This window comes from Podarcis cretensis (genome assembly GCF_951804945.1).
Source record: "Podarcis cretensis genome assembly, chromosome: 2".
Classification (NCBI taxonomy): Eukaryota; Metazoa; Chordata; class Lepidosauria; order Squamata; family Lacertidae; genus Podarcis; species Podarcis cretensis.
In genome coordinates this window covers 67,127,119-67,149,055 of record NC_137171.1, presented here as the reverse complement: position 1 = coordinate 67,149,055, position 21,937 = coordinate 67,127,119, and the positions used below count along the sequence as shown (strand labels likewise).

General features: G+C 41.7%; 1 protein-coding gene across 4 annotated transcripts in view; it reads right to left on the bottom strand.

The window, feature by feature from the left end:
• Positions 1-209: 209 nt before the first annotated feature.
• CYFIP2 (cytoplasmic FMR1 interacting protein 2) overlaps positions 210-21,937 on the bottom strand; it is a 62,449-nt gene continuing 40,721 nt past the window's right edge. For 3 of the 4 annotated variants that reach the window (XM_079968192.1, XM_079968190.1, XM_079968191.1), the window contains exons 23-31: positions 20,996-21,083; positions 15,572-15,715; positions 14,834-14,924; positions 13,710-13,840; positions 9,073-9,145; positions 8,552-8,646; positions 2,691-2,929; positions 2,120-2,267; positions 210-927 (exon numbers count right to left, since the gene is read on the bottom strand). In XM_079968192.1, the coding sequence (XP_079824318.1) occupies positions 760-927; positions 2,120-2,267; positions 2,691-2,929; positions 8,552-8,646; positions 9,073-9,145; positions 13,710-13,840; positions 14,834-14,924; positions 15,572-15,715; positions 20,996-21,083 (1,177 nt within the window). In that variant the 3' untranslated portion in view covers positions 210-759. The remainder of the gene's footprint in view (positions 928-2,119; positions 2,268-2,690; positions 2,930-8,551; positions 8,647-9,072; positions 9,146-13,709; positions 13,841-14,833; positions 14,925-15,571; positions 15,716-20,995; positions 21,084-21,937) is intronic. The other variant, XM_079968193.1, reaches the window with a different exon arrangement.

Below are 21,937 nucleotides of genomic sequence, written 5' to 3'. Positions count from 1 at the left end.
GAGAAGACTCTTTTGTCAATGCTCCACTGCTTAAGTAAACTTAGAAAGGTTAATAGCACTGTCCCATACATGTGGCTTGTTTCCAGCTAATTGTGCACAAGATTGCACCCGAAACAATTTTAGAAGGGCAGAGGACAACAAGGCAATGATGAAAAATCCTCTAATTCTAGGTGGAGAATGATAGTCAATATTCCATCTCTAAAAGAACCTGATTATTTTTTTTTGCTTGCGTAAATCACACAGCTCTTTATCATCTATTGCAGGAACAACTTAGCATTTCTGAATGTTTTAAACATTTAAGCTGTTGTTTCCCATCAAGCAGGAAGGCTTTTCAGTCGCATGGTGCATCAAGCGGAAGACTTGCAACACACTGAAGCAATGACTGCTTCAACTGTAACACCCCCCCAAAAAAACAACTCTTTTAAGGGCCATAAAGTTTTGTGCTTGATTGGGTTGTTCTTGGTCATCACAAAAGCTGACGATACCACAGGAGAAAAAACCACATTTTGCTCCATCTCACCACATTTTCAAAGCTATGGGTAAAACCAACCAGAAAGATACTATAGAAGAACATGCATTCAAAACAGGCCTTCTAGGAAAATGCTTCTTTGTATACTGGGTCCATCCAAGTCTGCACTGTTCACAGATCTGTGTTCTCAGGGTTTTCCCTTCCAGGCCTCTGAGATCCAGTCGCTCCTTCCTCACTGACTTCAGATGTAGAGACACAAATGCTCACATTTCATTTCCAGCACGGACTATTTAACAGGTGGTGGCCAAGGACTGGTGGATGGGGGGCTGGAAGCAGCGCACATGCTCGACTGTAGAACTGTCTGTTTCCACTGACTTCATGTACTTGTTCAGGATGGCAAAAATCTCATTGTTCAGAATCTGGTACTTCCTGATCCGGTCAGCCATTTTTTTAAGAGGCTAGAGGAGAAATGAAAAGACAGGCAAAGCAAAGAGCAATGAAGCTTTCAGACCTCTGCTTCTACAGCTAGCCTAATGCTGAAAGGCTGGAGCAAAGACATCTAGAGAAACTAATAGCTGACACAATTCCTTCCTAGCTTTTTGCAGAGCCAAAATGCCAATAACACCTCTTATTTCCTACGTATCTATTAGCAACATAATGACATCACTTGACTGACAGGTGGATGGCCCTGCCTGCCTGTCAAATTTGGGCCATGAGGCAGATCCAGATAAAGATCTGGCCCCCAAAGCGAAAAAGGTTCCCCAGCCCAGAGGTGCTTATCATCATCATCATCATCATCATCATCATCATCATCAATTGAATTTATATACCACCATGTATATCAAACATCCATTCTGAAGGAAATCAGCCCTGAGTGCTCACTGGAAGGACAGATCCTGAAGCTGAGGCTCCAATACTTTGGTCACCTCATGAGAAGAGAAGACTCCCTGGAAAAGACCCTGATGTTGGGAAAGATGGAGGGCACAAGGAGAAGGGGACGACAGAGAACGAGATGGTTGGACAGTGTTTTTGAAGCTACGAACATGAGTCTGACCAAACTGCAGGAGGCAGTAGAAGACAGAAGTGCCTGGCGTGCTCTGGTCCATGGGGCCACGAAGAGTCAGACATGACTAAACAACAACCACCCTATAACCCGGGGGTCTCCGGGCAGCTTCTTGTGTTCCACTCTAGGTAGCAGGTGATGTGAAATATCTCTGTCTCAGACCACAGTCAGCCAATGCCAGTTGGAGTAGACCAGTGGTTCCCAATTAACTAATTACTGAGGACCTCCTATTTTTCAAAAGCCAAGCCATGGACCGCCCCCCACTACTTTTGAAAATTTTGATAATTCTATTGTAGTTACCTCTGCAAAGCAATTTTTTTGAACAAAATGTGGGGTAGCCCCTAATAAGCAAAGGATTTTAGATATACTAAAAAACAGACCATAAAATTTGTGATATTTCCCATGCAAAAATGACAAAAAATTAGTTGGGGAGGAGAGGCAAGGGTAAGGGTTGTGGACTCCCTGGGTGCATTCCATAGACCCCCAGGGGTCCCTGGACCCCTAATTGGGAACCACTGGAGTAGACAATATTAAGCTAAATAGTCAAGCAACCTGACATTCAGCTCAGTGTTCACCCCCAGACTTACCACATTCTTTATGATTTCGTCTTTCCCATCCTGCCTCTGCACTTTTAACAGGTGGTAACAGAAGTCAAAGAGATCAAAGCGACGCTGCTGTCCCAGGAGGACTATGACTGAGCAGCCAGCCCAGTTCAGCCCATCTCCAAAACATTGCCTGGAGGGAAATGGGACATAGAAGAAATTATTTATCAAGAATGACTGGCTGGCATGGTGTTATTGAGTTGCTTGTCCTGAGAATTCCTGGTTGCTTGATTCTATGTTAAGAGAACATCAAATATCAGTTCATAAGCAAATCAACTCAGAAGCCAGTATAATGAAAGCCAGTGCTTTGTCTTAGGCCAAATAGGTCAGAGTCATTCAAAAGATAACTCACTTGACTATCACTAGAGAATCCCCATTCCTGGCATCAGAGATACAGTGTCCAGTCATTAGTAAAGCGGCCCACATTCCTGCATGTAGAAGCAAACCTCAAGTAAGGAGGTATTTGCAGATTTGCTATAGCTTTCCTGGCTGTGGGGAAAGATCCTCTAATACATGATCATTAGAACTCAATGCAACCCAGTGCAGGCCTACTCACTCAGCAGTGAATTCATTTGTCCCCACAGGAATGCAGTACACAAACTGCATGGCACTCCAGAGCCGGTGGAACTCAACGCACTCGTCAACATGCATGACGCCATTGGTAGGGGGAGGCCCGCGCCAGATGGGGTCCTGGAGGTAGCTCCGAATGCGAGTCAGGATAACCTCAAACATGGACAGGCCACAGCACAACCTCTCCTTGGTCAGCAAGTCTCCTTCACGGGCTATGGCTATTTGCTGAGGAGGAAGAGAAGCCCAAGAATAAAAGAAGGTGTAAAACGTCACTTTCCACACGAATGCTCATCACGTTGACCTTTTCCTTCCTGTGTTTTGCACTTGGAAATAATATTTCTTGTAGGAGTTTCCTTTGCCCTTAATTTGTGCTTAAGAACATTGAGGTACTTTTGTTATTTAGATTAGGAGTGAGTTGTCAAAAGTATCCTTCCTTTATCCAAATATTCATTACTTTGAGGATAACCAAGAGTGTGGTGGAAAAGAGAAGCTGAAATTTGCTTCTCTTTTTTGCTTCTCTTTTTTGCTTTTCTTTTTTTTTAATTATTATTACCGTATCTTCAAGATTTCCTGCACATTTTATTGTTTCTGCATACTTAATGCCTGGCAGCAAAGTACTGCTATGCAAAGGCGCTTTGTTACTGCAGAGTTTCTAGTGTATGTTATATTATGATCATGTCTTTTACATGCCTGTTCGTTAGACTGTTGTTAATAACAGCAGGTTATTGTGAAATATTAATCAAAATATGCACACCCACACTAGTTATTTGATATATGCTCTTTAGGATGTCTTAAAATATACAATTGAATGTGCAAGTTTAGCTTTGATAATCAGGGATGCCATCCTCTAAGAATATTTTAAATTCAGACAGATACTAAAAAGGAACCAGGGTTCCAATCATTGTTTTGTATGTATTTTAGTTATATTGACTAGAAATTGATGGCTGGTTAAAAATAAGATAAATGGGTAAATAGGTTTTCTCCCATTTGTTAATAATCTCAAAAGATGAATTTAAAAAGCATTGACAAGTTAAGATTCCTCCACCCACCCAGTTTTCTAACACTCACTGCTAGAGGGGACCCCCTCCACATTTTACAATAGAAACAGGGCAGTGTATTTGCAGACTGAAATGAAGGAGGGTCACACAGGACCACTGCCTGGAGAATTGCACTCCTAAGTTGTAAGCTTTTGCTTGATGTAGAACAGTAAGATGAGTAGAATACAAATACGCAGCACAGAAATGGGAGGCAGGATGGCAGGATGAGATGTGGCAGCACGGGGAACAACTAAAGGAACTTCAGCCATCGTACAGTTATGTCATCTCAACCCTATGTAGGTGGTATATAGCAGTAACTGCTGATAATGTAGTTGCAACCAACCAAAAGCACAGCAGGATGGATTTGACCTATTCGCTTTGAAGGGGATGTTGCAGCACCATTTTGGCACAAGCCATTCGTCATGTTGCTCCAGCTTCACACAACTTTATGACCAGAATGTCAATAATCCCATTAAAGACCCATCCATCATTCCCTAGCGGTGGTGAGCTATATCTGAATTTTTGGTATGTAACATGGAATTGTTTCAATTCTGGATTCTTGGCATGGCTGACTTTAAGTAAACTGGTCCATTTTTTAAAAAAACACATTCACCTTTTTTCTTTTTGTATCTTCACCGACTAAAACTGGAAGACAGAGAAAATTATGACTAGACTGTCCTATCCAGGAGTAAGACAAGTGACATACAGTAAGGCATTTATAGGCCTGGAAATGTTAACTCCATATGTTTCTTAGTTCTTGCATATCAAGGATTCTTAAGTGGGAATCGTACATAACCCCCCCCCCCAAGGGTAAATCCCATTGCTGCTGAATGGGTTGAGCAGCTGTTGTTTGTAACAGTGGTGAACAGTGGTGTTCAGATGCAGCTAGAATTCTTCATTAAAGTCAAAATACACCAACAGGAGGGTCACAGGCTCTCCTACCTGGCTGCAGAGTACCAACAGACTCCCAACGTTCCCAGAAAGTTTCCCAGACCTGATACTATCTCAACTCACCATCTATTTTTCAGTTGGTAAATACTAAGATTAGGAGTTCCACCAGTGTTATCTAAGACACAGCTACAAGGACATTCTGTTGGAGAAGTAATTAATACTCAACAGAAAGCAAGTGTGAAGAGAAGAAAGTCAAATTACTGTACAGAAGCTTTTCAGATAGAAGCTTGGATCCGAAGAAGAACCAGGGGAAGGAAGTTGGTGGAATGTGACTTTCTCACCAGCTCCTTCCCCCAGAAAGCCTTACTTAAAGCTTTGGTATGGGAGGATGAAGGGGAGAGGGCAAAAAAATGGGGTGGAGGAACCTTCCGTGGGCCAAGCTCTGTTACCATTCTCAATGTATATTGGAGCCAAGTACTGTTGATGTTCTTCTGGCATTTCCCACATGCGGCTCCCCATTGTGTACATGCCTGAATGTTGAGAGATCCATTTCTGCCCTTCATACTAACTTCTGCCCTATCATGGGAAGCACTGGTGGAATGCAGCTCTTAAAACAGGCCAACTAACCTACTTTCATCAACTGAATGGGAAGTTCGCCCACCCCAGGTTTGGACAGTTGTCTCACAGCAACTAATCAGGTGTAAATGGATATAAAGGAAGCAGGTCTGTGGCTCCTGTGCCTATGAAGAAGTTGACGGGATTTGTGTGCCTCTTGCCCTGGGTTGTTTATGTGCACATCCAGCCCAACAATATCCCGCCCCCCATGACAAAGGAGTAGGAGCTGCGAATGCACATAACGTCTGAGGCAAGTGCTCTATGTGGAAGTCCAATCTGCACAGTCTTTCAACCCATGCTCTCTTTGGAGAAAGAGAGAGAATGAATTACACAAGAGTGATCTGCCGGCATCAAACGTTACATTAAATGTGTGTTGGGGGTTGCGGAATGCACTTCTTCTAAACAGAATGAGGATTGCTGGGACAACGTAAATTGAAAGAAGACTTGCAAAATATAGCTTCCCTTTTCCTTGTTCTTTCTACATGGGCACAGGGAATATTTACAGCCCTCCTGAAATCAGGGTTTGAAGAAATGCTATGTTTAGGTGTTTGAAAGTCTCAAATAAATCTAGTAAGAAGTAAATGAATAAGCTAGTTAGGAGGACAAATTCAACAAAGAGAGCCACATTCAACAAAGCAGCTGCACTCGCAGGAACTGGTGTGATGAGTCCTGCTGGCGCAATGGGACTTTAACCCCTCTCCTCCTCCATGTCCTCCTAAACTGGCTCTGGGAGGACTGGAGAACCCCCAGAACATCATGTGCATGGAAGAGAGGGGAGATTGTTCTCCTGGGCAAGCTGAAACACTTGCGCTGATGCGACGGTTGGAAGACTGTAATGTTGAATTCCTATGTCCTACTATCCCACTATTTTATGTATGTAATGGATGGTTAACTGCGCATCCAAAGCTCTCTAACTGCTTATACATGTTTTTGAATCTACTGCCTTGGTTGTCAGCCTAATTCCTTTGATTAAGGAAACAGAACACAGAGATGGGTCTTTGGATGATGTAAGATGAACACTGCTGGATCCAAGCAGGGGTCTATCTAGTTCAGCATCCCGTTTCCCACAGTGACCAACCAGATGTCTCAGTAAAGTTTCCAAGCAGGACACAAGGCCAAGAGCCCCAACCTGCTGTTGTTCCCCAGTGACTACATACAGCCATCACAACTATTAGCCATTAATATTGATAGCCTTGTCCTCGATTAAATAATCACTGGTGGCAGCATTCAAAAAGACAATGGTGTACATTAGGACCAGAAAATTATTATAGGGATTCCCAGTTAAATGGTCTGTGGATATGGAGAAGTGCCTGGGTGGGAGGCCATGGAAACCCATTCAGCACTGGCAAGGAACTCGCAGCTGCCAGGAGGGAGATAGCGCAGCAAGGAGGTTGGTATTGTCAGCCTCTTGCCACCTCTCCCTGCGGGAAAGCACCACTGACTCACATGCTAGGAAGTTAGCATAGTGGCTTTGCCGCGCCTGGCAAGCTGCTTCCGATACTGGAAAAAGGGTTCCCCAGGGAGATCCTGATCACATCTCTCTTACATCACATTCAGTTTGACCATAAGTTAAGCACTCTTGCCTGTCACTGATCACAGTCATACATTGTATATGCTTAAGGCTGCAGCCCTATACTGAATACCTGAGAGTAAGTTCTACTCAACTCAGTGGGACGGATTGCATAGGAGTACACTTTAAATTTCATTACTGAATCAATGGGATCACCAAGAGTGCTCAAATTTTCCTGGGTTGTTACTCTACTGTTTTATCTCCCCTATGAAGAAAATTGATGTAGAAAATAATAGGACAAGCTAACAGACTCGGAAATTTGAGTGGAAAGTTATACAGACAGTTAACTAAGCATTACATACACAAAGGCACACAACCGCAGACACATAACCATCCTTATGATTTTTTTCTTTGAATAAAATGCCCCCATTCTGCTGGTTGTAAAGGCAAGAAAGCTCCACCTATTTCAGTCACCTGCTGCGAGCCAAACCACCCATTGAAAATCCAGACCACAAGCAGAGAGCAGGTGCGCTGTAGAGCAAATAGCTTCAGATGACTCATGCAAGTGAGCCAAGCCACAGGCTGCAGAGAAGGGATAAGAAATATTTGGCCTTCCAGAGGTTGCTGGACTCCAAATCCCTTCAGCCTCAGCCAATATGGCCAATGGTTGGGGAAAGACAACCATTCAACAACCTCTGAAGGGCCACAGGTTCACAACGCCTGTTGTAGAAGAAAGAAAATCTCCCAGGCCAATCTGCTTGGAAGTAACTCCTTATTGCCTCTAGATCTGACAATCATTCAGAGCCACTTCCTGTGTTCTTTTTTAGGTATACATCTCATAAAATTAACTGTATGTGGAAACATGCATGACAGATGTACCCTCTTCAGAGATCCAGGACTGGTTGCAGCTCTCTGTTGAGAGTACTCTAGGTGGCAAGTGTAAGTTTTCCTGCCACATAATGTGCAGAGTGACTTTCAGACCAAGGATGGTATCTTGACTAACTTGTTCTGCCAATGCAAGGATTTTCCACTTGCTCAACAAAACTCTCCCATCATCTCCCTGTGCCCTCCTCAAAGCTCCTTCAGAGAGTTGGAGAAAGCCCCAGAATAGTTGAGGGTTCACAAGGGGAGAGGTTCCGTTGTGCAAATGATGGAACCTTGCACTGATGGAACGAGTTAGCTGGATACTACCCCAAATGGCCAACGAAGAGGAGTACACACTCTTAAGTATCTTAGACATATTATGTTGGAGGCAGTGAAGCTGGCAAGTTGATCACAATTCATGTGGGAAGTGCTGTAATATGCTATAAGCCAGGTGTCAGGGCATAGAAGATTTGTCACTGCAATGCCACAGTGCTGGGTTTTACAGGAATAAGAGAGAGGGTTTTAATTGTGGTCATATTTGTGATCATGCGGCAGCAGATTTGAAACAGAAGCGGTTGTTCATGTGAACCCGTATTTTGACTCAAAATCCATTTGGAATAGCCCAATAACAGGATTGTGGCAATCAGGAACAAACTGATTCTTTTTTTTATCTTTGCCTCAGTTAGCTTCTGAGCGATAGCAGGGGCCATCGTGAAACACACACAGTGCACTGATCCTCACTAAAGATAATTTAATTTTGCTTGGTAACAGTGAAATATCTATGGACAAACTATACCGTGTAGAACTGAAACGAAGTCAGTATCCAGAAAGACTTCTTGTAGCTCAGAGATAATCTGGGAATTGCGGGGGGGGGGGGGGGGTAATGTGAAATTTTTAGTTACCCCGTGTGGGTTTCAATGTCATCCTTACCTGCGGTGTTCCCAGCCTCTCTATTAGGGGAACCAGGTGAAGTGGGGCATATTTGGCTTCGAGACGCTTCATGCGTACCTCCAAGCGTTCTCCTTCTGTTAAGCGAGCAGCAAACAGTGAAATGAGAAAGCAAAACGGGAACAAAAATTCCAGCATTTCAGAGTCACCTCCCAACCATTATCCAATTCTGGGACCAGTGTGACGGAACAAAAGCAGGGTAGCGCATCGCGAAGAAGGGACTCTGCGATTTACAGCCGCAACACCAGCACACTTGTAAAAGGATCTTGTTTTGAAAGCAAACATCTTGTTTTTGCCGAGAAGGGTTGCGAAAAGTTACCTTTCATGAGGACTGCTCAGCAGGGCGACTAGTAAATTCAGTTCAATGAATGGCTGACTAGTGCTAAGGGCCTAAGCAAGTTTCGTTGAAACTTATCGATTGCCAGCTATGTCTCTGCAGCTCTATAGGTTTAACACATCTATGGGAATAATGACTGACATGTGACCACCTCTCCACTCCTTACCTTTGATGTAGACCCTGGGCAAAATATTTTGGAAGGGAGCAGCATGCAGCAAATCACACACTTCTTCCTGGGACTGAGGCAGGAGGAAGAAAGATAAAAGGTGTTAAAAATTCCCCGAGGGACTAGTTGTTCAGCTGTCTGAAAGACTTGGGGTGACCATACTGATCTATGTGCCTCCAGAGGGCTTATTCAAATATAGCCCAATCTCATGGGTGACAGAACTGGAAGAGAATGCCTTTTGAATCCATGTTAAGATTATGCAAACCAATACAAGATTTTTTTAAAAAAACTATGGTAAAATCTGGAGCTTTGCTGTGGTTCTTTAACTCATCTAGTAATAGGATCTAAGGCAAGGATGGATAACGGTCCAAACCCTGTGGCTGAACAGTGCAACACTCTGCCAGGATTCCAGATAAGTGCTGCTCAACCTCATTCTACTTTGTGTGACTGTCTGCACCAAGGTATACCTTGTGTGGTTACAAACATTTACACATGGTCTCCACTTGTAAACCTAAACCACTTACAAGTAACTTGTGACAAAAGCAGTATATAAGCAGTAATAATAATAATAATAATAAACCTATGCAAAGCCGGTATTGTAACTCAACTTCTATTCCTTCTATGCCTCCTAGCCAGATCCTTCTGTCCAGGAATACCATGTATCTAACAGGTCTAATGTGGAATAATAATAATAATAATAATAATAATAATAATAATAATGTATTTATATCCCGCCCATCTGGCTGGCTTTCCCCAGCCACTCTGGACAGCTTACAACCCATAAAAAATTGTAAAACATCAGACATTAAACACTTCCCTAAACAGGACTGCCTTCAGATGTCTTCTAAAAGTCAGATTGTTGTTTATTTCCTTGACATCTGATGGGAGGGCGTTCCACAGGGCGGGCGCCACTACCGAGAAGGCCCTCTGCCTGGTTCTCCAAAGACCTCTCTGAAGAGGATGACGACTTAGCAATTGCAGAACTTCAGAAGGACAGCTCAGGCCTTGCAGTGTATAAACTGAGCCACCTAACACTCAGAGCAGTTCTCTCTTCCATCAGCTTGCCAATGAAGAAAGAGAAGGCACAATCTATGGACATCTCCATACAGCACTACAGTAAAATACCCCTTTACATTTTATGAAACTCAGAATAAGTTAGTGGTGGGTCTTCTGACAAACCCAGGCCCTACTAGTAGACATCATGGCGATATTAAGTTCTATTGCATTTATATCTGCTGTCCTAAATAACTCCTACTGGGAATTAGCCTAGGTCCTCAAAACCTCAGGGTCAAACTAGAAATGGCACTGGAAAATATCACAGATATCCCAGTTTTCAATACATAAAAGCCACCAGAGGGGTGGAGGTAGTGATGGTAGTGCCACTTGGATGGTGCTTGTGGCACTGGGCAAAGGGTATTAACTCTTCCACCACACTGTTTTCCTGATTAAAATCCCCTTCCCCCCAATCCCCCCTCCTATTTACCGCCCAGAGGAAAATATATAACTACCAGGTTACGCATTGCGCTAATCCAAATTACACACACCTCTCAAGTTGGCTTTTAATTAAAATAAAAAAGCAGAACATCCTGTTCATAGATCTTTAAGTCTAGTTTGCCCTGAGGCTGATCCTGCTTTCGTTAGTTGGGATTGGCATTCAGGACCTGTTACCTGATACTGTGTGACTCCAGCTAACACCTCAGTTTGGGGCTTAAAATGGCAAGCTTAAACACAGTCAATGTCCGTCATGTATCCGGACCCAGAGAATTTTAACGAGGTACAGACTTTCCCAGTACAAAGCCTAGAGGAAGAATCCTAGACAGGGACGCTACCTGGTATGAAAAGCGAAACAGCTTCCCCTGGTGTGTTCTGGGGTCTTTGGGGGACTGCAGACACATCCAATACCTTGCCACTAAAAGCAGTTTGGAAAAACTGCTCTAAGACTCACACACACAAAAAAGACTGTCTGGTGGTTCTTTCCAGGGAACATGTGCAACAAAGGGAATGCAAATGTCTGTTTGGCACCACATTTATAAACACACTTAGAAGCCAGTGTAGTGCATGTAAGTTGGAGACTGCAAAAAAAAAAAAATCACTGCAATTAATCATTGCAACCGTCTCTAGGTTTAGAAAATGCTATCTCTTGGGAGGGCCTCTGTAGCTCTGTGGCTGTAAGGCCTATGTTGATGAATGAGAAACCTTACATAATGTCATATGTATGCTTGGTTTTATGATGCTCTACAAAAGGCATTTACTGTTGATGGAAGCAGATAGTTAAGACCTACAAATGTTAATGAGGAGAGAGAAATAAATAGTATCAAAATTTCAATCCTCAGCACGCTCTTTTGGTAGTAAGACCCAAGAGACCTTAGGAGGGACTTACTTCCAAGTAGCCATGCTTTTGGACTAGGCTGGAAGAGGCCAAGAGGGAACCACAGAAGAATGAGAAGCAACTTGAAAACACATACAGATATTCAAAGGTAATCCAAAGTGCAGACATACAAAGAGGCAAGACCTGGGAAGCAATAATGCTGGAGGAGACTTGAGTAATGGTTGGCAGCAAATTCTGCATGAGTCTACAGGGCGGCACAGCAACAAAGTAAACCATGATGGCTGCAGGCTGCATGCAAAGAGGCAAGACGCTGCAAAAGGGGGAGGTGCCAATATATCTCTGTGCAAGGACACATTCAGCTATCTGTGATCAATTCTCCAATCACCAGCCATGCCTTGTAGTGTCAAAAATACGTGCACAGTTCCCTCATCTAAAGCCTTGGCTGCTTACCAAAAATAGCACAATGAACATCCTAGAAGATGGGTTTCAACTTCCATTGCAATACTTAATAAATAGTTAACTGTCTCATGGTATGTGACTGCTTCCTACTTTTCAAGAAACCCCATGCTAATTGTCCAATCTCATCTCGAAAACAGAGGGGAGGCCTTCATTGCTGACTATGGCAGAAGGAATTCTCCTTCCATAGCGGGCAATGAAGAAGGCGTCCGTCAGTCCACATCTCTTATGTTTAACTATCTGTGCTCTGTGGCACATCCCAAGCACAAGTTAATAGATTAGTAAATTGATAGATTAGTTTGTCCTTGGAAAAGGAAATGGGTTTCTTTCTTTTTTATTAATCATACAAGAAATTAAGTGGCATTGTGATGTTCAGGAAATCATGAATTCAGAAGGTCTTTGTGAAAAGACCACTCTATGATTGGCAAAACCACTAGTACTCTGGAACTTTTATCCATAATAACAACAACAACAACAATAACAACAACAACAGTGAAATTTAAGAAAAGTAAGCTTGTGTCGAAATGTTCTCTCTTCAGTCACAAGCAGAAAATATATAGACACTCGTAGAGGAAAAATTAATAAATCAGTCATATCGAACACAGTAACCAAATTTGTATTGGATTGAGTTATGTGTGCCTTTATGGCCATCAGAAAGTACAAAGGAATGATTCATTTTACATTATTTAATCCAAATCTTCACTGATGAACTTAGAACTGAGAGAAAGACTGGATAGGTTTATTCACATACAACACATATAATTTCTGCTGATCATCCTTTCCCAGAATACCTGTCCTTGGACTATGACCCTGATGCGCTTACCTCCATGCTGCTATTGGCATTTTGCTCCTATATCAAAATAGTATTGGCTCCCTAATACACTAATGATGTGTCTCTACTATGAGAAGCAACTCAGTGAATAAGTATCCAGTATGGGGGTGGGGGAGGCTGTTGTGCACATTCAAGCGCACGTTAACATTATGCAGATCGGAAGGACCAACATAGCCACAATGGGAGAAAATGCCGTTCAAGAGAGCTATGATACCGTCAAGCATCCCAAGAAGACACATTCTTCCTCTTAAGTGAAGATGGGATGCACCAAAAGGATTGGGCTGGGCACTAAGGGATATCCAGAAAGCAACTATCCACACTCATGGTTTGGTGCTGGTGCTAAACCAGGTGTGCAGGAAGCAGTACAGTGGAGGTACTTTAAGAATTCAGGCACTGTGTTTGCAAATTCAAACAGCAATGTCATGCAAAGTATGCAACCTGTACAGATATCACTATTACTTGCAATCCTGAAGTGGGGTCTATAAGAACAGGTAAGGGACCGGCAAAGGATGAAGTCGAAGGGATACATAGACTGTTTGGATTAACTTCCGAGCAGGGTACATACCCATACCACATAAAAATGCCATGCAAATGAGAGTCCCCAAACCCCCCTTTATCCCTATAGCTCCATGCCATGTGTATGTAACACACTAAATCCACAACGAAGCCTCATGATGATCTGTTCTTCCAAACCAGTTAAAAGCACAGAGCCTTTCTGTTCCTGAAACCACTCCACAATCCCCACCACTTTCATGTTAATTTAATTCCCACATGCCACGGTTTGTACATTCTGATTTCCACCAGCTATCTCCTCAAGTCTATTCTCATTAAAATGGCTTTACAACCGATGCCAAACCATTTAAAAACACACACACACACACACAAACATGGTGCCACCCTCATTAATTAAATCACAGCTGCATCAACATATTAACTGAACTGGGTGAGCTCATCTGGTTGGTTTGTTAATTTATCTATTTTAAACCCTGCCAATTTTTGAAAGAAATCATTTTAACTCACCAAGGCCTGCTCTATGAGAAGGCAGAAAAGAATGGCATTACCCACTTCTCTCAGACTCTGGAACACATCAGTCTTGAGCTCTGCATACTCAATTATGTCCTTCAGCTGGTGATGGAAAAACTCCAGGATTCCTGGTAAGAAGCAAAAGAGAAAGGAAGAAATTAACTAGGGATCAATATGATAGGAAAGAAGGGTACCAACTGCGAAGAGCAAGTTGGTGTTGCCTTTGGAAGTAGCTGTGGTCCTGAGCGCCTGCCTCATACTCTCTCCTTTCATTTCAACCTTCTTAGAAGTCTATGGCTCAGGCTGCTCCACACCTGAAGAGCAATGCTGTGGAAGGACGCTACTGACAGCCAATCATACCCAGAAAAAAGTAGGGGAAAGAGAAAGATACTCCAGATGCCTATGTTTCTTGTGAGCTCAAGATGTTAGGAAATATTACTTTCTCTAAGGCCCTGTACAGAGTAGGCAAAACAACAACAACAAAACCACTGTAAACTAGAGGATTCCTATTTGGAATTTAGTGACCTTCTAGTCCTACATTGTGGCCCAAGGGCAAGCTGGCAGGAGCTGAGAATAGTAAACAGGGCAGGGGTGGAGCAAACTTATATAGCCCCATCAATTCAGACTAGGTCAGCATTGACATAACATGTGCTGACATGCTGATGCTGGTGTTCCACCACCGTCCAGGCCAAATACAACTCCATCCCCACCTGAAATCTCTTGGGGTAGGTGGACAGAACAGCTTTCTTGAATGATAACCTGGCTATCTGCTCCTGGTGGGATGTCAGCATGGACTCTCCATAATCTTTAGTCTTTTAGGAGACTTCTCCACACATCAACATCAACAAACTGAAACCACAGGAAAAGGCAGTGCGGTGTAATGGACTGAACACTGGACCTATGCCAAGGACATCGAAGTTCAAACGTCTATTGTTATGAAGGGGGCCTTAGGCAAGAAACTATCTCTTGGCATAACTTATTTTAGAACAGGATAACCACACATAAGCCATCCTGAGCAGAATGGTGAAAGTGCATTAATACAAATTTCACAAATAAATAAAGATGCACATAGGGAAGAACTGACATTGATAGCCATCTCATGAAGCATTCCAAGTACCAACCTGGAGATCCATACTCATGCCTTGGCAGGCGGCAGATCTTTGGCATCACCTCTATCAAGGTTTTCACATACTGAAGGATGGTCCCTTGCAACTACAAGAAGCAGAGGAACACAAAAGTCAGCTCTAGAAGATCAGTATAAACTTGGAAGCTTATTCTGTTTTACAAAGTGGCCACAGATGCGGTTATGAAAATGATTTACAACAATGGTGTTCCTTTTTTTTAAAGGTTCTAAACAAAGCTTATGGGGACCCTGGGGAATGGTTGTGGCTCAGTGGTAGAGCATCTAGTTCAGTGGTACAGCATCTAGGGATGGGAGAGGACCATGTCTGAAATCCTGGACAGCTGCTGCCAGTCATCACAGAAAATACTGAACTGGAGGGAAAATTGGTCTGACTCAGTATAAGGCAGCTTCCTATGTTTCTAATTGCAAAGTGAGATCTGGGGAGATCAGAGACTGATATAAATGTGCACTGCAGATACAGGTCCAGAAACATCTTTCATTTCCCAAGTTCCTGGTGCTTAATTTTGTTCTCATTGTCTTTGCTCCAATACAATGTAATCAGAGTCCAGAACAGAATATTTTCAGTGGAGATACTCTGCCAACCCAAAACAGGCATCTCAATGTAATGGGAATTATATTCTAAAATAATATACATTTTATTTTTAAAATGTATTGTTCAATATACAGAGTTGTTTTGACTTCCTGGCCTGAACCTCATCCACAACTGCACCATTACCAGGCTCTTGACGATCTTCAGCAATTCTTCCATCACCACAGCAATCCCTTGGTACCCAAGGAGCCGGCAGATTGTCTTGAAATGAGGAGGACCCACAAAGTTCCGGTAGGAGCTATAGATGTGGCTATAGGCAATGTTGAGTGGCTGTGGGGGTGGGCAAAAACAAAAACATTACTGGATCTTCAAAATATATTGAACAGCTATACAAATAGTTTGAAGCTTGCAGATCACTAAGTAAACATTTTCCTATTTTGCTAATAATATAACAGAATCTAGCGGTAGGCTGACAGAGAATTTTGAATTCTCTGCTCAAAACTCTGGAATCTCTGCCCAAAAGCAAATGTGCCTTTCATACAGTGTTCTTTCCCCTGTTGTTATCTGTGTTTCTTTGCCAACTCTGGACACATTTTTCTTAGGCTGCACTCATGTACACACTTTCCAAGAAGTGAGATCCACTGAACTCAACATGTCTAACTTCTGAGGAGACATGCATTGTTCAATCTCCATTTATAAGGAAAGTTATATGAACAAACTGTGATTGCAACACCATTACTAGAATAAGACACTGGATGTTCACTTCTGTTTAACATGTCCAACAAGTACCCTTTGGACTTCTGTTGGCTTTCCTTGTATTATTCTAACATCATGATTACAGCCTCCTATAAATCATTAGCTTGTGCATCAATAAGGTACTATACTTTGATATCAATGAGATAATGCAATTAATGTGGATACTGGAGTAAATATAATTAACATGATTGGCTGATGCCAAGCAACGGTAAATTGGGTCATGACATATAAACAGAGGACTCTTTGCTTTGTATGTTACTTCATTTTCATTAAGCAATTTATGGAAGATTGGAACACCAGGTGTGTTAATGGGAGTGTCCAAGTGAAATCTGAATAAGCAATAGTGAGGAGTGCTTTGCTATAGTCCTGTTTCCCAAGACTTTCATCATAGCCTTGTTCAGACAAGTTCAATCAATATGCAGAGTGAGCGAGGAGCAGGATTGTGTGAGCTGACCCTTCACCTCAAGATGTTGATCAGAGCTCCTGATCACAGCCTATGCACAACTTTTTAGTGACGGTAAAACAATATATTTATAAAAATTTAAAAATAGTTCAAGAAATGCACATAAGGATCACTTTACGTGGGACAGTGATGTTAAAACAAGTAAATTCTTTAAAAATGTGTAAAAATAATTACAAAGATGAGTACAAGAAGTGTAGTTAAGTTACTCCCTGTATTAAGTAGCATAACAGTTGCAGCTATTACAAATACAAAAAGAACAGCATGTGGATGCTAAACAGCTAATGCATATTCAAAAGCAGATTTACACACTGAAAAAGGAAGACTGCAGCTACTGAACAGAAAAGGATATAGCAGCAGTGAATCAACATGTTCTTCTGTGTGGGAGTTTTAGCAGCTCTTTGTCCCTGCCTGAATTCATATGTAGCAATAAGCAATGGAACAGAAAGGAATTAATTCAGTTGCTAATGGATACTTGTGCTTACTTCATATTCCTGGAAAATAAATATGATGCCATTTTTACAAAAGGAACCCAGAAGTACTTGCAGTTCTGAATTTTCAGAAATTGTTTAAAACATGGAAGGCATTATGTATCACTGATTTTGAGGCTGGAATCCTAAGCACACATTCCTAATAATAATAATAATTCCTAAACAGTGAGACGTGCTTCTGAGTAAACATGCATAGGATTGTACTGTAAGAATGGTGAATAAAAAATAACTACTGCCAATCACAGAGCTTCAATTCTAGTTGTGGATGTTTTTGGATACAGTATTTTTAGTGTGGATTAAAGAGAGATGGGCACAGAGAGTGTTTAAAGAGTGCTCCCCAATTTAAGTGATTTCACTTATGTGCACAGGGGGGCAGAATGTTACCCCCACGTAAGTGGGGAGTCATCTGTATAGAAGTATCTTATATATATTTGAATCCCTACTCTGTTTCACAATCACACTGGAGACACTTGACATCAGCTCCACACCTTATAGCAAAGGCAGAGTGCAATTTCCTGTATTGCTACCAGGACAGACAGAGTCCTTAAATTAGGAAACAACAGAGAATACCATCCATTCTTCTTGCATTAGGTAACTAGAGACTCCTTAAATCAGAATTACTAATGTTATGCTACCAGTATCTTTTGGGTGAACAAACTCATGAAAACAATAGTCATGTGCTATATTTGTACATATTATTTCCTGTTTTGATGGAAAGTAATGCATTCCATTTTTTTAACCTACAATGGTTCTGCTGCAAAAGGTGCTATAAAGGTGAATTTACGTGGGTGGCTGGCTGGCTATTTTCTCTTGACAGTCATCTCTGACAAACAGTTTCCTATTGCCCTGCTTATAAAATAAAAAGGAACCTGAGCCATCCAAACGTTACTACGGTATTTTAATTTCAAGTACAGTGACAAACAGTAATCCATAGAAAAAGGACTCATTTTTTAAAAAAGCTTGTCAGTTTGCTCAACAATCCTTTAGAGAACCTAGCATGAGAAATACCTAGTGCTTTCCTAGTTTTCTTTATATCTTCCTGTGAATACATTTGAACATAGGAAGTCCCTAAGACTACAGCATGCAATTCTGAACCTGATCCCAGTCATCTCTCTTTTCCTTTCCACTTATACAAATGATAGAATTGTACAGTTGGGACCCGGGGAGTCATCTAGTCCAACCCCTGCAATGCAGGAATCTCAACTAAGGCATATATGGTTTGCTTAAAAACCTGAAGGAGGCCGTTCCACTCTTGAACAGCTCTTATTGTCAGAAAGTTCTTTCTGATGTTTAATCAGAATGTCCTTTCTTGTAATTTAGCACCCAGAACAGGGGAAAACAAGCTGGCTCAATCTTCCATGTGACAGCCCTTTAGATGTTTGAAGATGGCTATCGTATTTTCTCTCAGACACTTCTTTTCCAGGCTAAACATACCCAATTCCTTCAACGGTTTCCCACAAGGTTTGGTTTCCACACCCATGGTCATCTTGGTTGCCCTGCTCTGCACATGTTCCAGCTTGTCCTTCTTAGATTGTAATGCCTGGAACTGGATACATTACTCTTGGTGTATTGATTTTCACATGGCAAGAGTGTTCATCAACTGTAAACACTGAACTTTAAAATGACTAAAACAACAACCTGCAATTCATCTAAACGGCTGTTGGTTGATTTGCTGCCCTTACCTATGTTTTACTGCAGCCCGTAATGTTCAAGTCCATCACTCCAGAATGTCAAGTGTATTTATGAAAAAGACACATAGGTATTTCTCTACTGACAGGTGAAAAACAGGAACTAAATCTCAAGAAAATAGCTGTGCTTGACAGCCCCTCTCATCAATCTGCTTTGGTGGGTAAATTTTACTCTTCGATATACTAGAGCCGAAACTAATGAAAACCTGGCCATATACTTCTCTGGAGTCAGCACTGCATCCTAGATCCATCACCTGGGGTCCACTGGGCATGTGGACCCCAGGAGAGGTGCCATGGAAATGTGGTCCTCAGTGTTAAAAAAGGTTTCTCCACCTGTCTTACACAATGAAGGGCTGCTTAGAATGAATAAATAAATAAATAATGAAAATACAGTGGTACCTCTGGTTATGTACTTAAGTCGTTTCAGAGGTCCGTTCTTAATCTGAAACTGTTCTTAACCTGAAGCACCACTTTAGCTAATGGGGCCTCCTGCTGCCACGAGATTTCTGTTCTCATCCTGAAGCAAAGTTCTTAACCCGAGGTACTATTTCTGGGTTAGCGGAGTCTGTAACCTGAAGCATATGTAACCCGAGGTACCACTGTATACCAAGCAAATGAAGTGCAGGTAAAATGAAGCAGGTAAAATGGATCAGCTTCTGTTGGTGGTGGAGTAGGAAAAGCGTTTGGCCTACACAAAATTCTTCATTCTACAGAATGGGAACTTAGTGGAGGAACAATCTATCTGCTGTGGCCCCCATGTGGAGGCAGCTGCATATTGCAGCCAAGATGGTAGCATCTCCATACTGCAGGTTTAATATGTGTAGGTGCTTCCACATCAGTCCCAGCCAGTCTTCCTTTCTGTGACATGATGCAAGTGCATGGAAATTATGCATGGATAATTCTAGAACTCCTAGGCATCCAATGAAGGTGCCAGCAGACTCTTCTTAAGCTTATTGTGTGAAGAATCTCCATGCTTGTGTGGAATAGCCTGAAGATCACTACTGAAGTACCATGGAGACCTTCCATTTGATGCAGAGGAATAATGTGTCATTTCATATTAGTCATTATTTTCAGATGGTTTCAACTGGTCTGTTGTTGGAGTAATGTGTAGATCAGATTTAAATTTTGGCTAACACAGACAATGACATTTCCTATCAATGTGAGTTTGCCGTCTCTGCAAACAGATGGCACCATAGTGTTTTATTTTTTTTAAATAATCTTATTTCAACCTTCTATAAAGCAAATATATGGAGTCATTAGCTCTGATTAAAAACAAATTTCCTGCTATGTCTGCATCCTTCTCTCTCTGTGTGTACACCTTTGGATTATGGCCATTAACTCAATTATTTTAGTGAAAAACATGCTTACCATGTTTGCCTCAGTCCAAAGCTCTACAGATGCTCTGATTAAAGAATGAGCTCCAGAATTTGCATTGATTGACTTCTTCATTCATTGTAGTGTTGGGGAAGGCTTTGCATGTGGCCTAACACTGCTTGCTATGTACATTGCAACATTTTTAGCCATGAAACGAACCTCAGGTTGGAACAGAAAAATGTACAGGAGTCAAGAATCTGATCCTGCATTGTGACTGTCGTTTGAGGGAAATTCTTAAACAACAGTTTCCCAGGTCTGATGTCATGGGAAACCATGGTTTTAAAAACCTGCAAATGCAGGGTGCTTGAGAACAAAGCAGAAGTGGGGTGATGAGAAGGAAGCCATAATTTATTGGACTGGGATCATTATGCTTGAACCAGGCCCATGTGTAAAGGGTAATGGATAGACTTCTCCAAAGCTTATTTTTCTTAAGGAAAAGCCAATAATGAGAAAAGGAAGTTGAGACAACAGGTGGGGTGATGGATATTGCAATATTTGTCCAATGATAAAGGGACGTTATGGGAGGATTAGTAACATTAACATTTAAGCAAGGCAATGCGGTAATGGAGCACTGATGCAGACAGTTTGTGCAATGATGTGAGGATTGCACCAGCCCCCTGCAGTATTTCCTGGCACAAATCACATGGAAACTGGCCAAATGGACATCATTTGTGAAAAATGTCTCACTGACCCTTAGATACACTAATGTTACAGAAAGCCGCAATGCAGTTGCTATGCTCTGACATCAACTGAATTAAGGTGCGTCTTTCATTAAATCATTCATTTAAATGAAACTCCTTCCAAACTGGACTTTGAATACCCAATATGTTTCTTGACTCACCTTAGATCCATAAAGATAGTATGGCTGGACGTTGGCTGGTTTATCTCTCTGGGGTTCTTGGGTAAATGGAATTGCTGTCCGTACAAATCTGGTATTTGTGAAAAAATGGAAGAAAATGGCGTCCAAAGCTTGTTTTAGAGAAGATGTGTATTGCCCTATGGTTCCCTCCTTACATTATTGCTTTATGCACCAAGTTAACTAAATATTTTCCTACATGAACTGGCAGTTTTACTAATATTTTCAGTTAGAAACAATATTTCCCAATTTTTATTGTATTCACCTACCAAGTACGGTAAAAAAACCCTTTTATTTTACTTGTGAAATGAACATTTCTAACTGTTAATACCAATCACTAGAATTTCAGTGTTATTGAAAATATATTTTATCATAAATGCTTCTTCAAAAAACTATATCAAACAATGCTACATATTTGTATCTGCAGTTTAGTCAATAAGCTCATTATAATGTAATATAATGGAGCTCCGTGTCTATTATAAATTCTGTGGGCTGTATCCAATGGTGTAGAAGGCAGAGCTCAGTCAAGCAACCTTTCTCTTCCTCTCCTCCCTCCTCCAGCCTCTGAAAACCCTCTTGGGCGATGAGAAAAAGGGCTGCAATATGAGGGAGGAATTATCCAATATCAAGTGGAAGGATTTTGGTCCAGTAGGACCCCTGCAGAGACTGCAGGGGGGGAAGAGAAAGATCAGCTGTATGCTTTTTGTTCCCACAACTTTGGATACAACCCCATCACATTTGTACACAAATATTTACAGTATCCTCTAAGATTCCCACATTAACCAGCTTTATGTGACCCTTCCCCTTCCATCCAACCCTGACAGCTTAATGAGATGTCATTTTTCTGATCTAAAAATAACTATGCCGAAACCCTGACCAACTCAAGAGCAATGCCTATAATTGTTTTTAGTTTCAATACTCTATTGT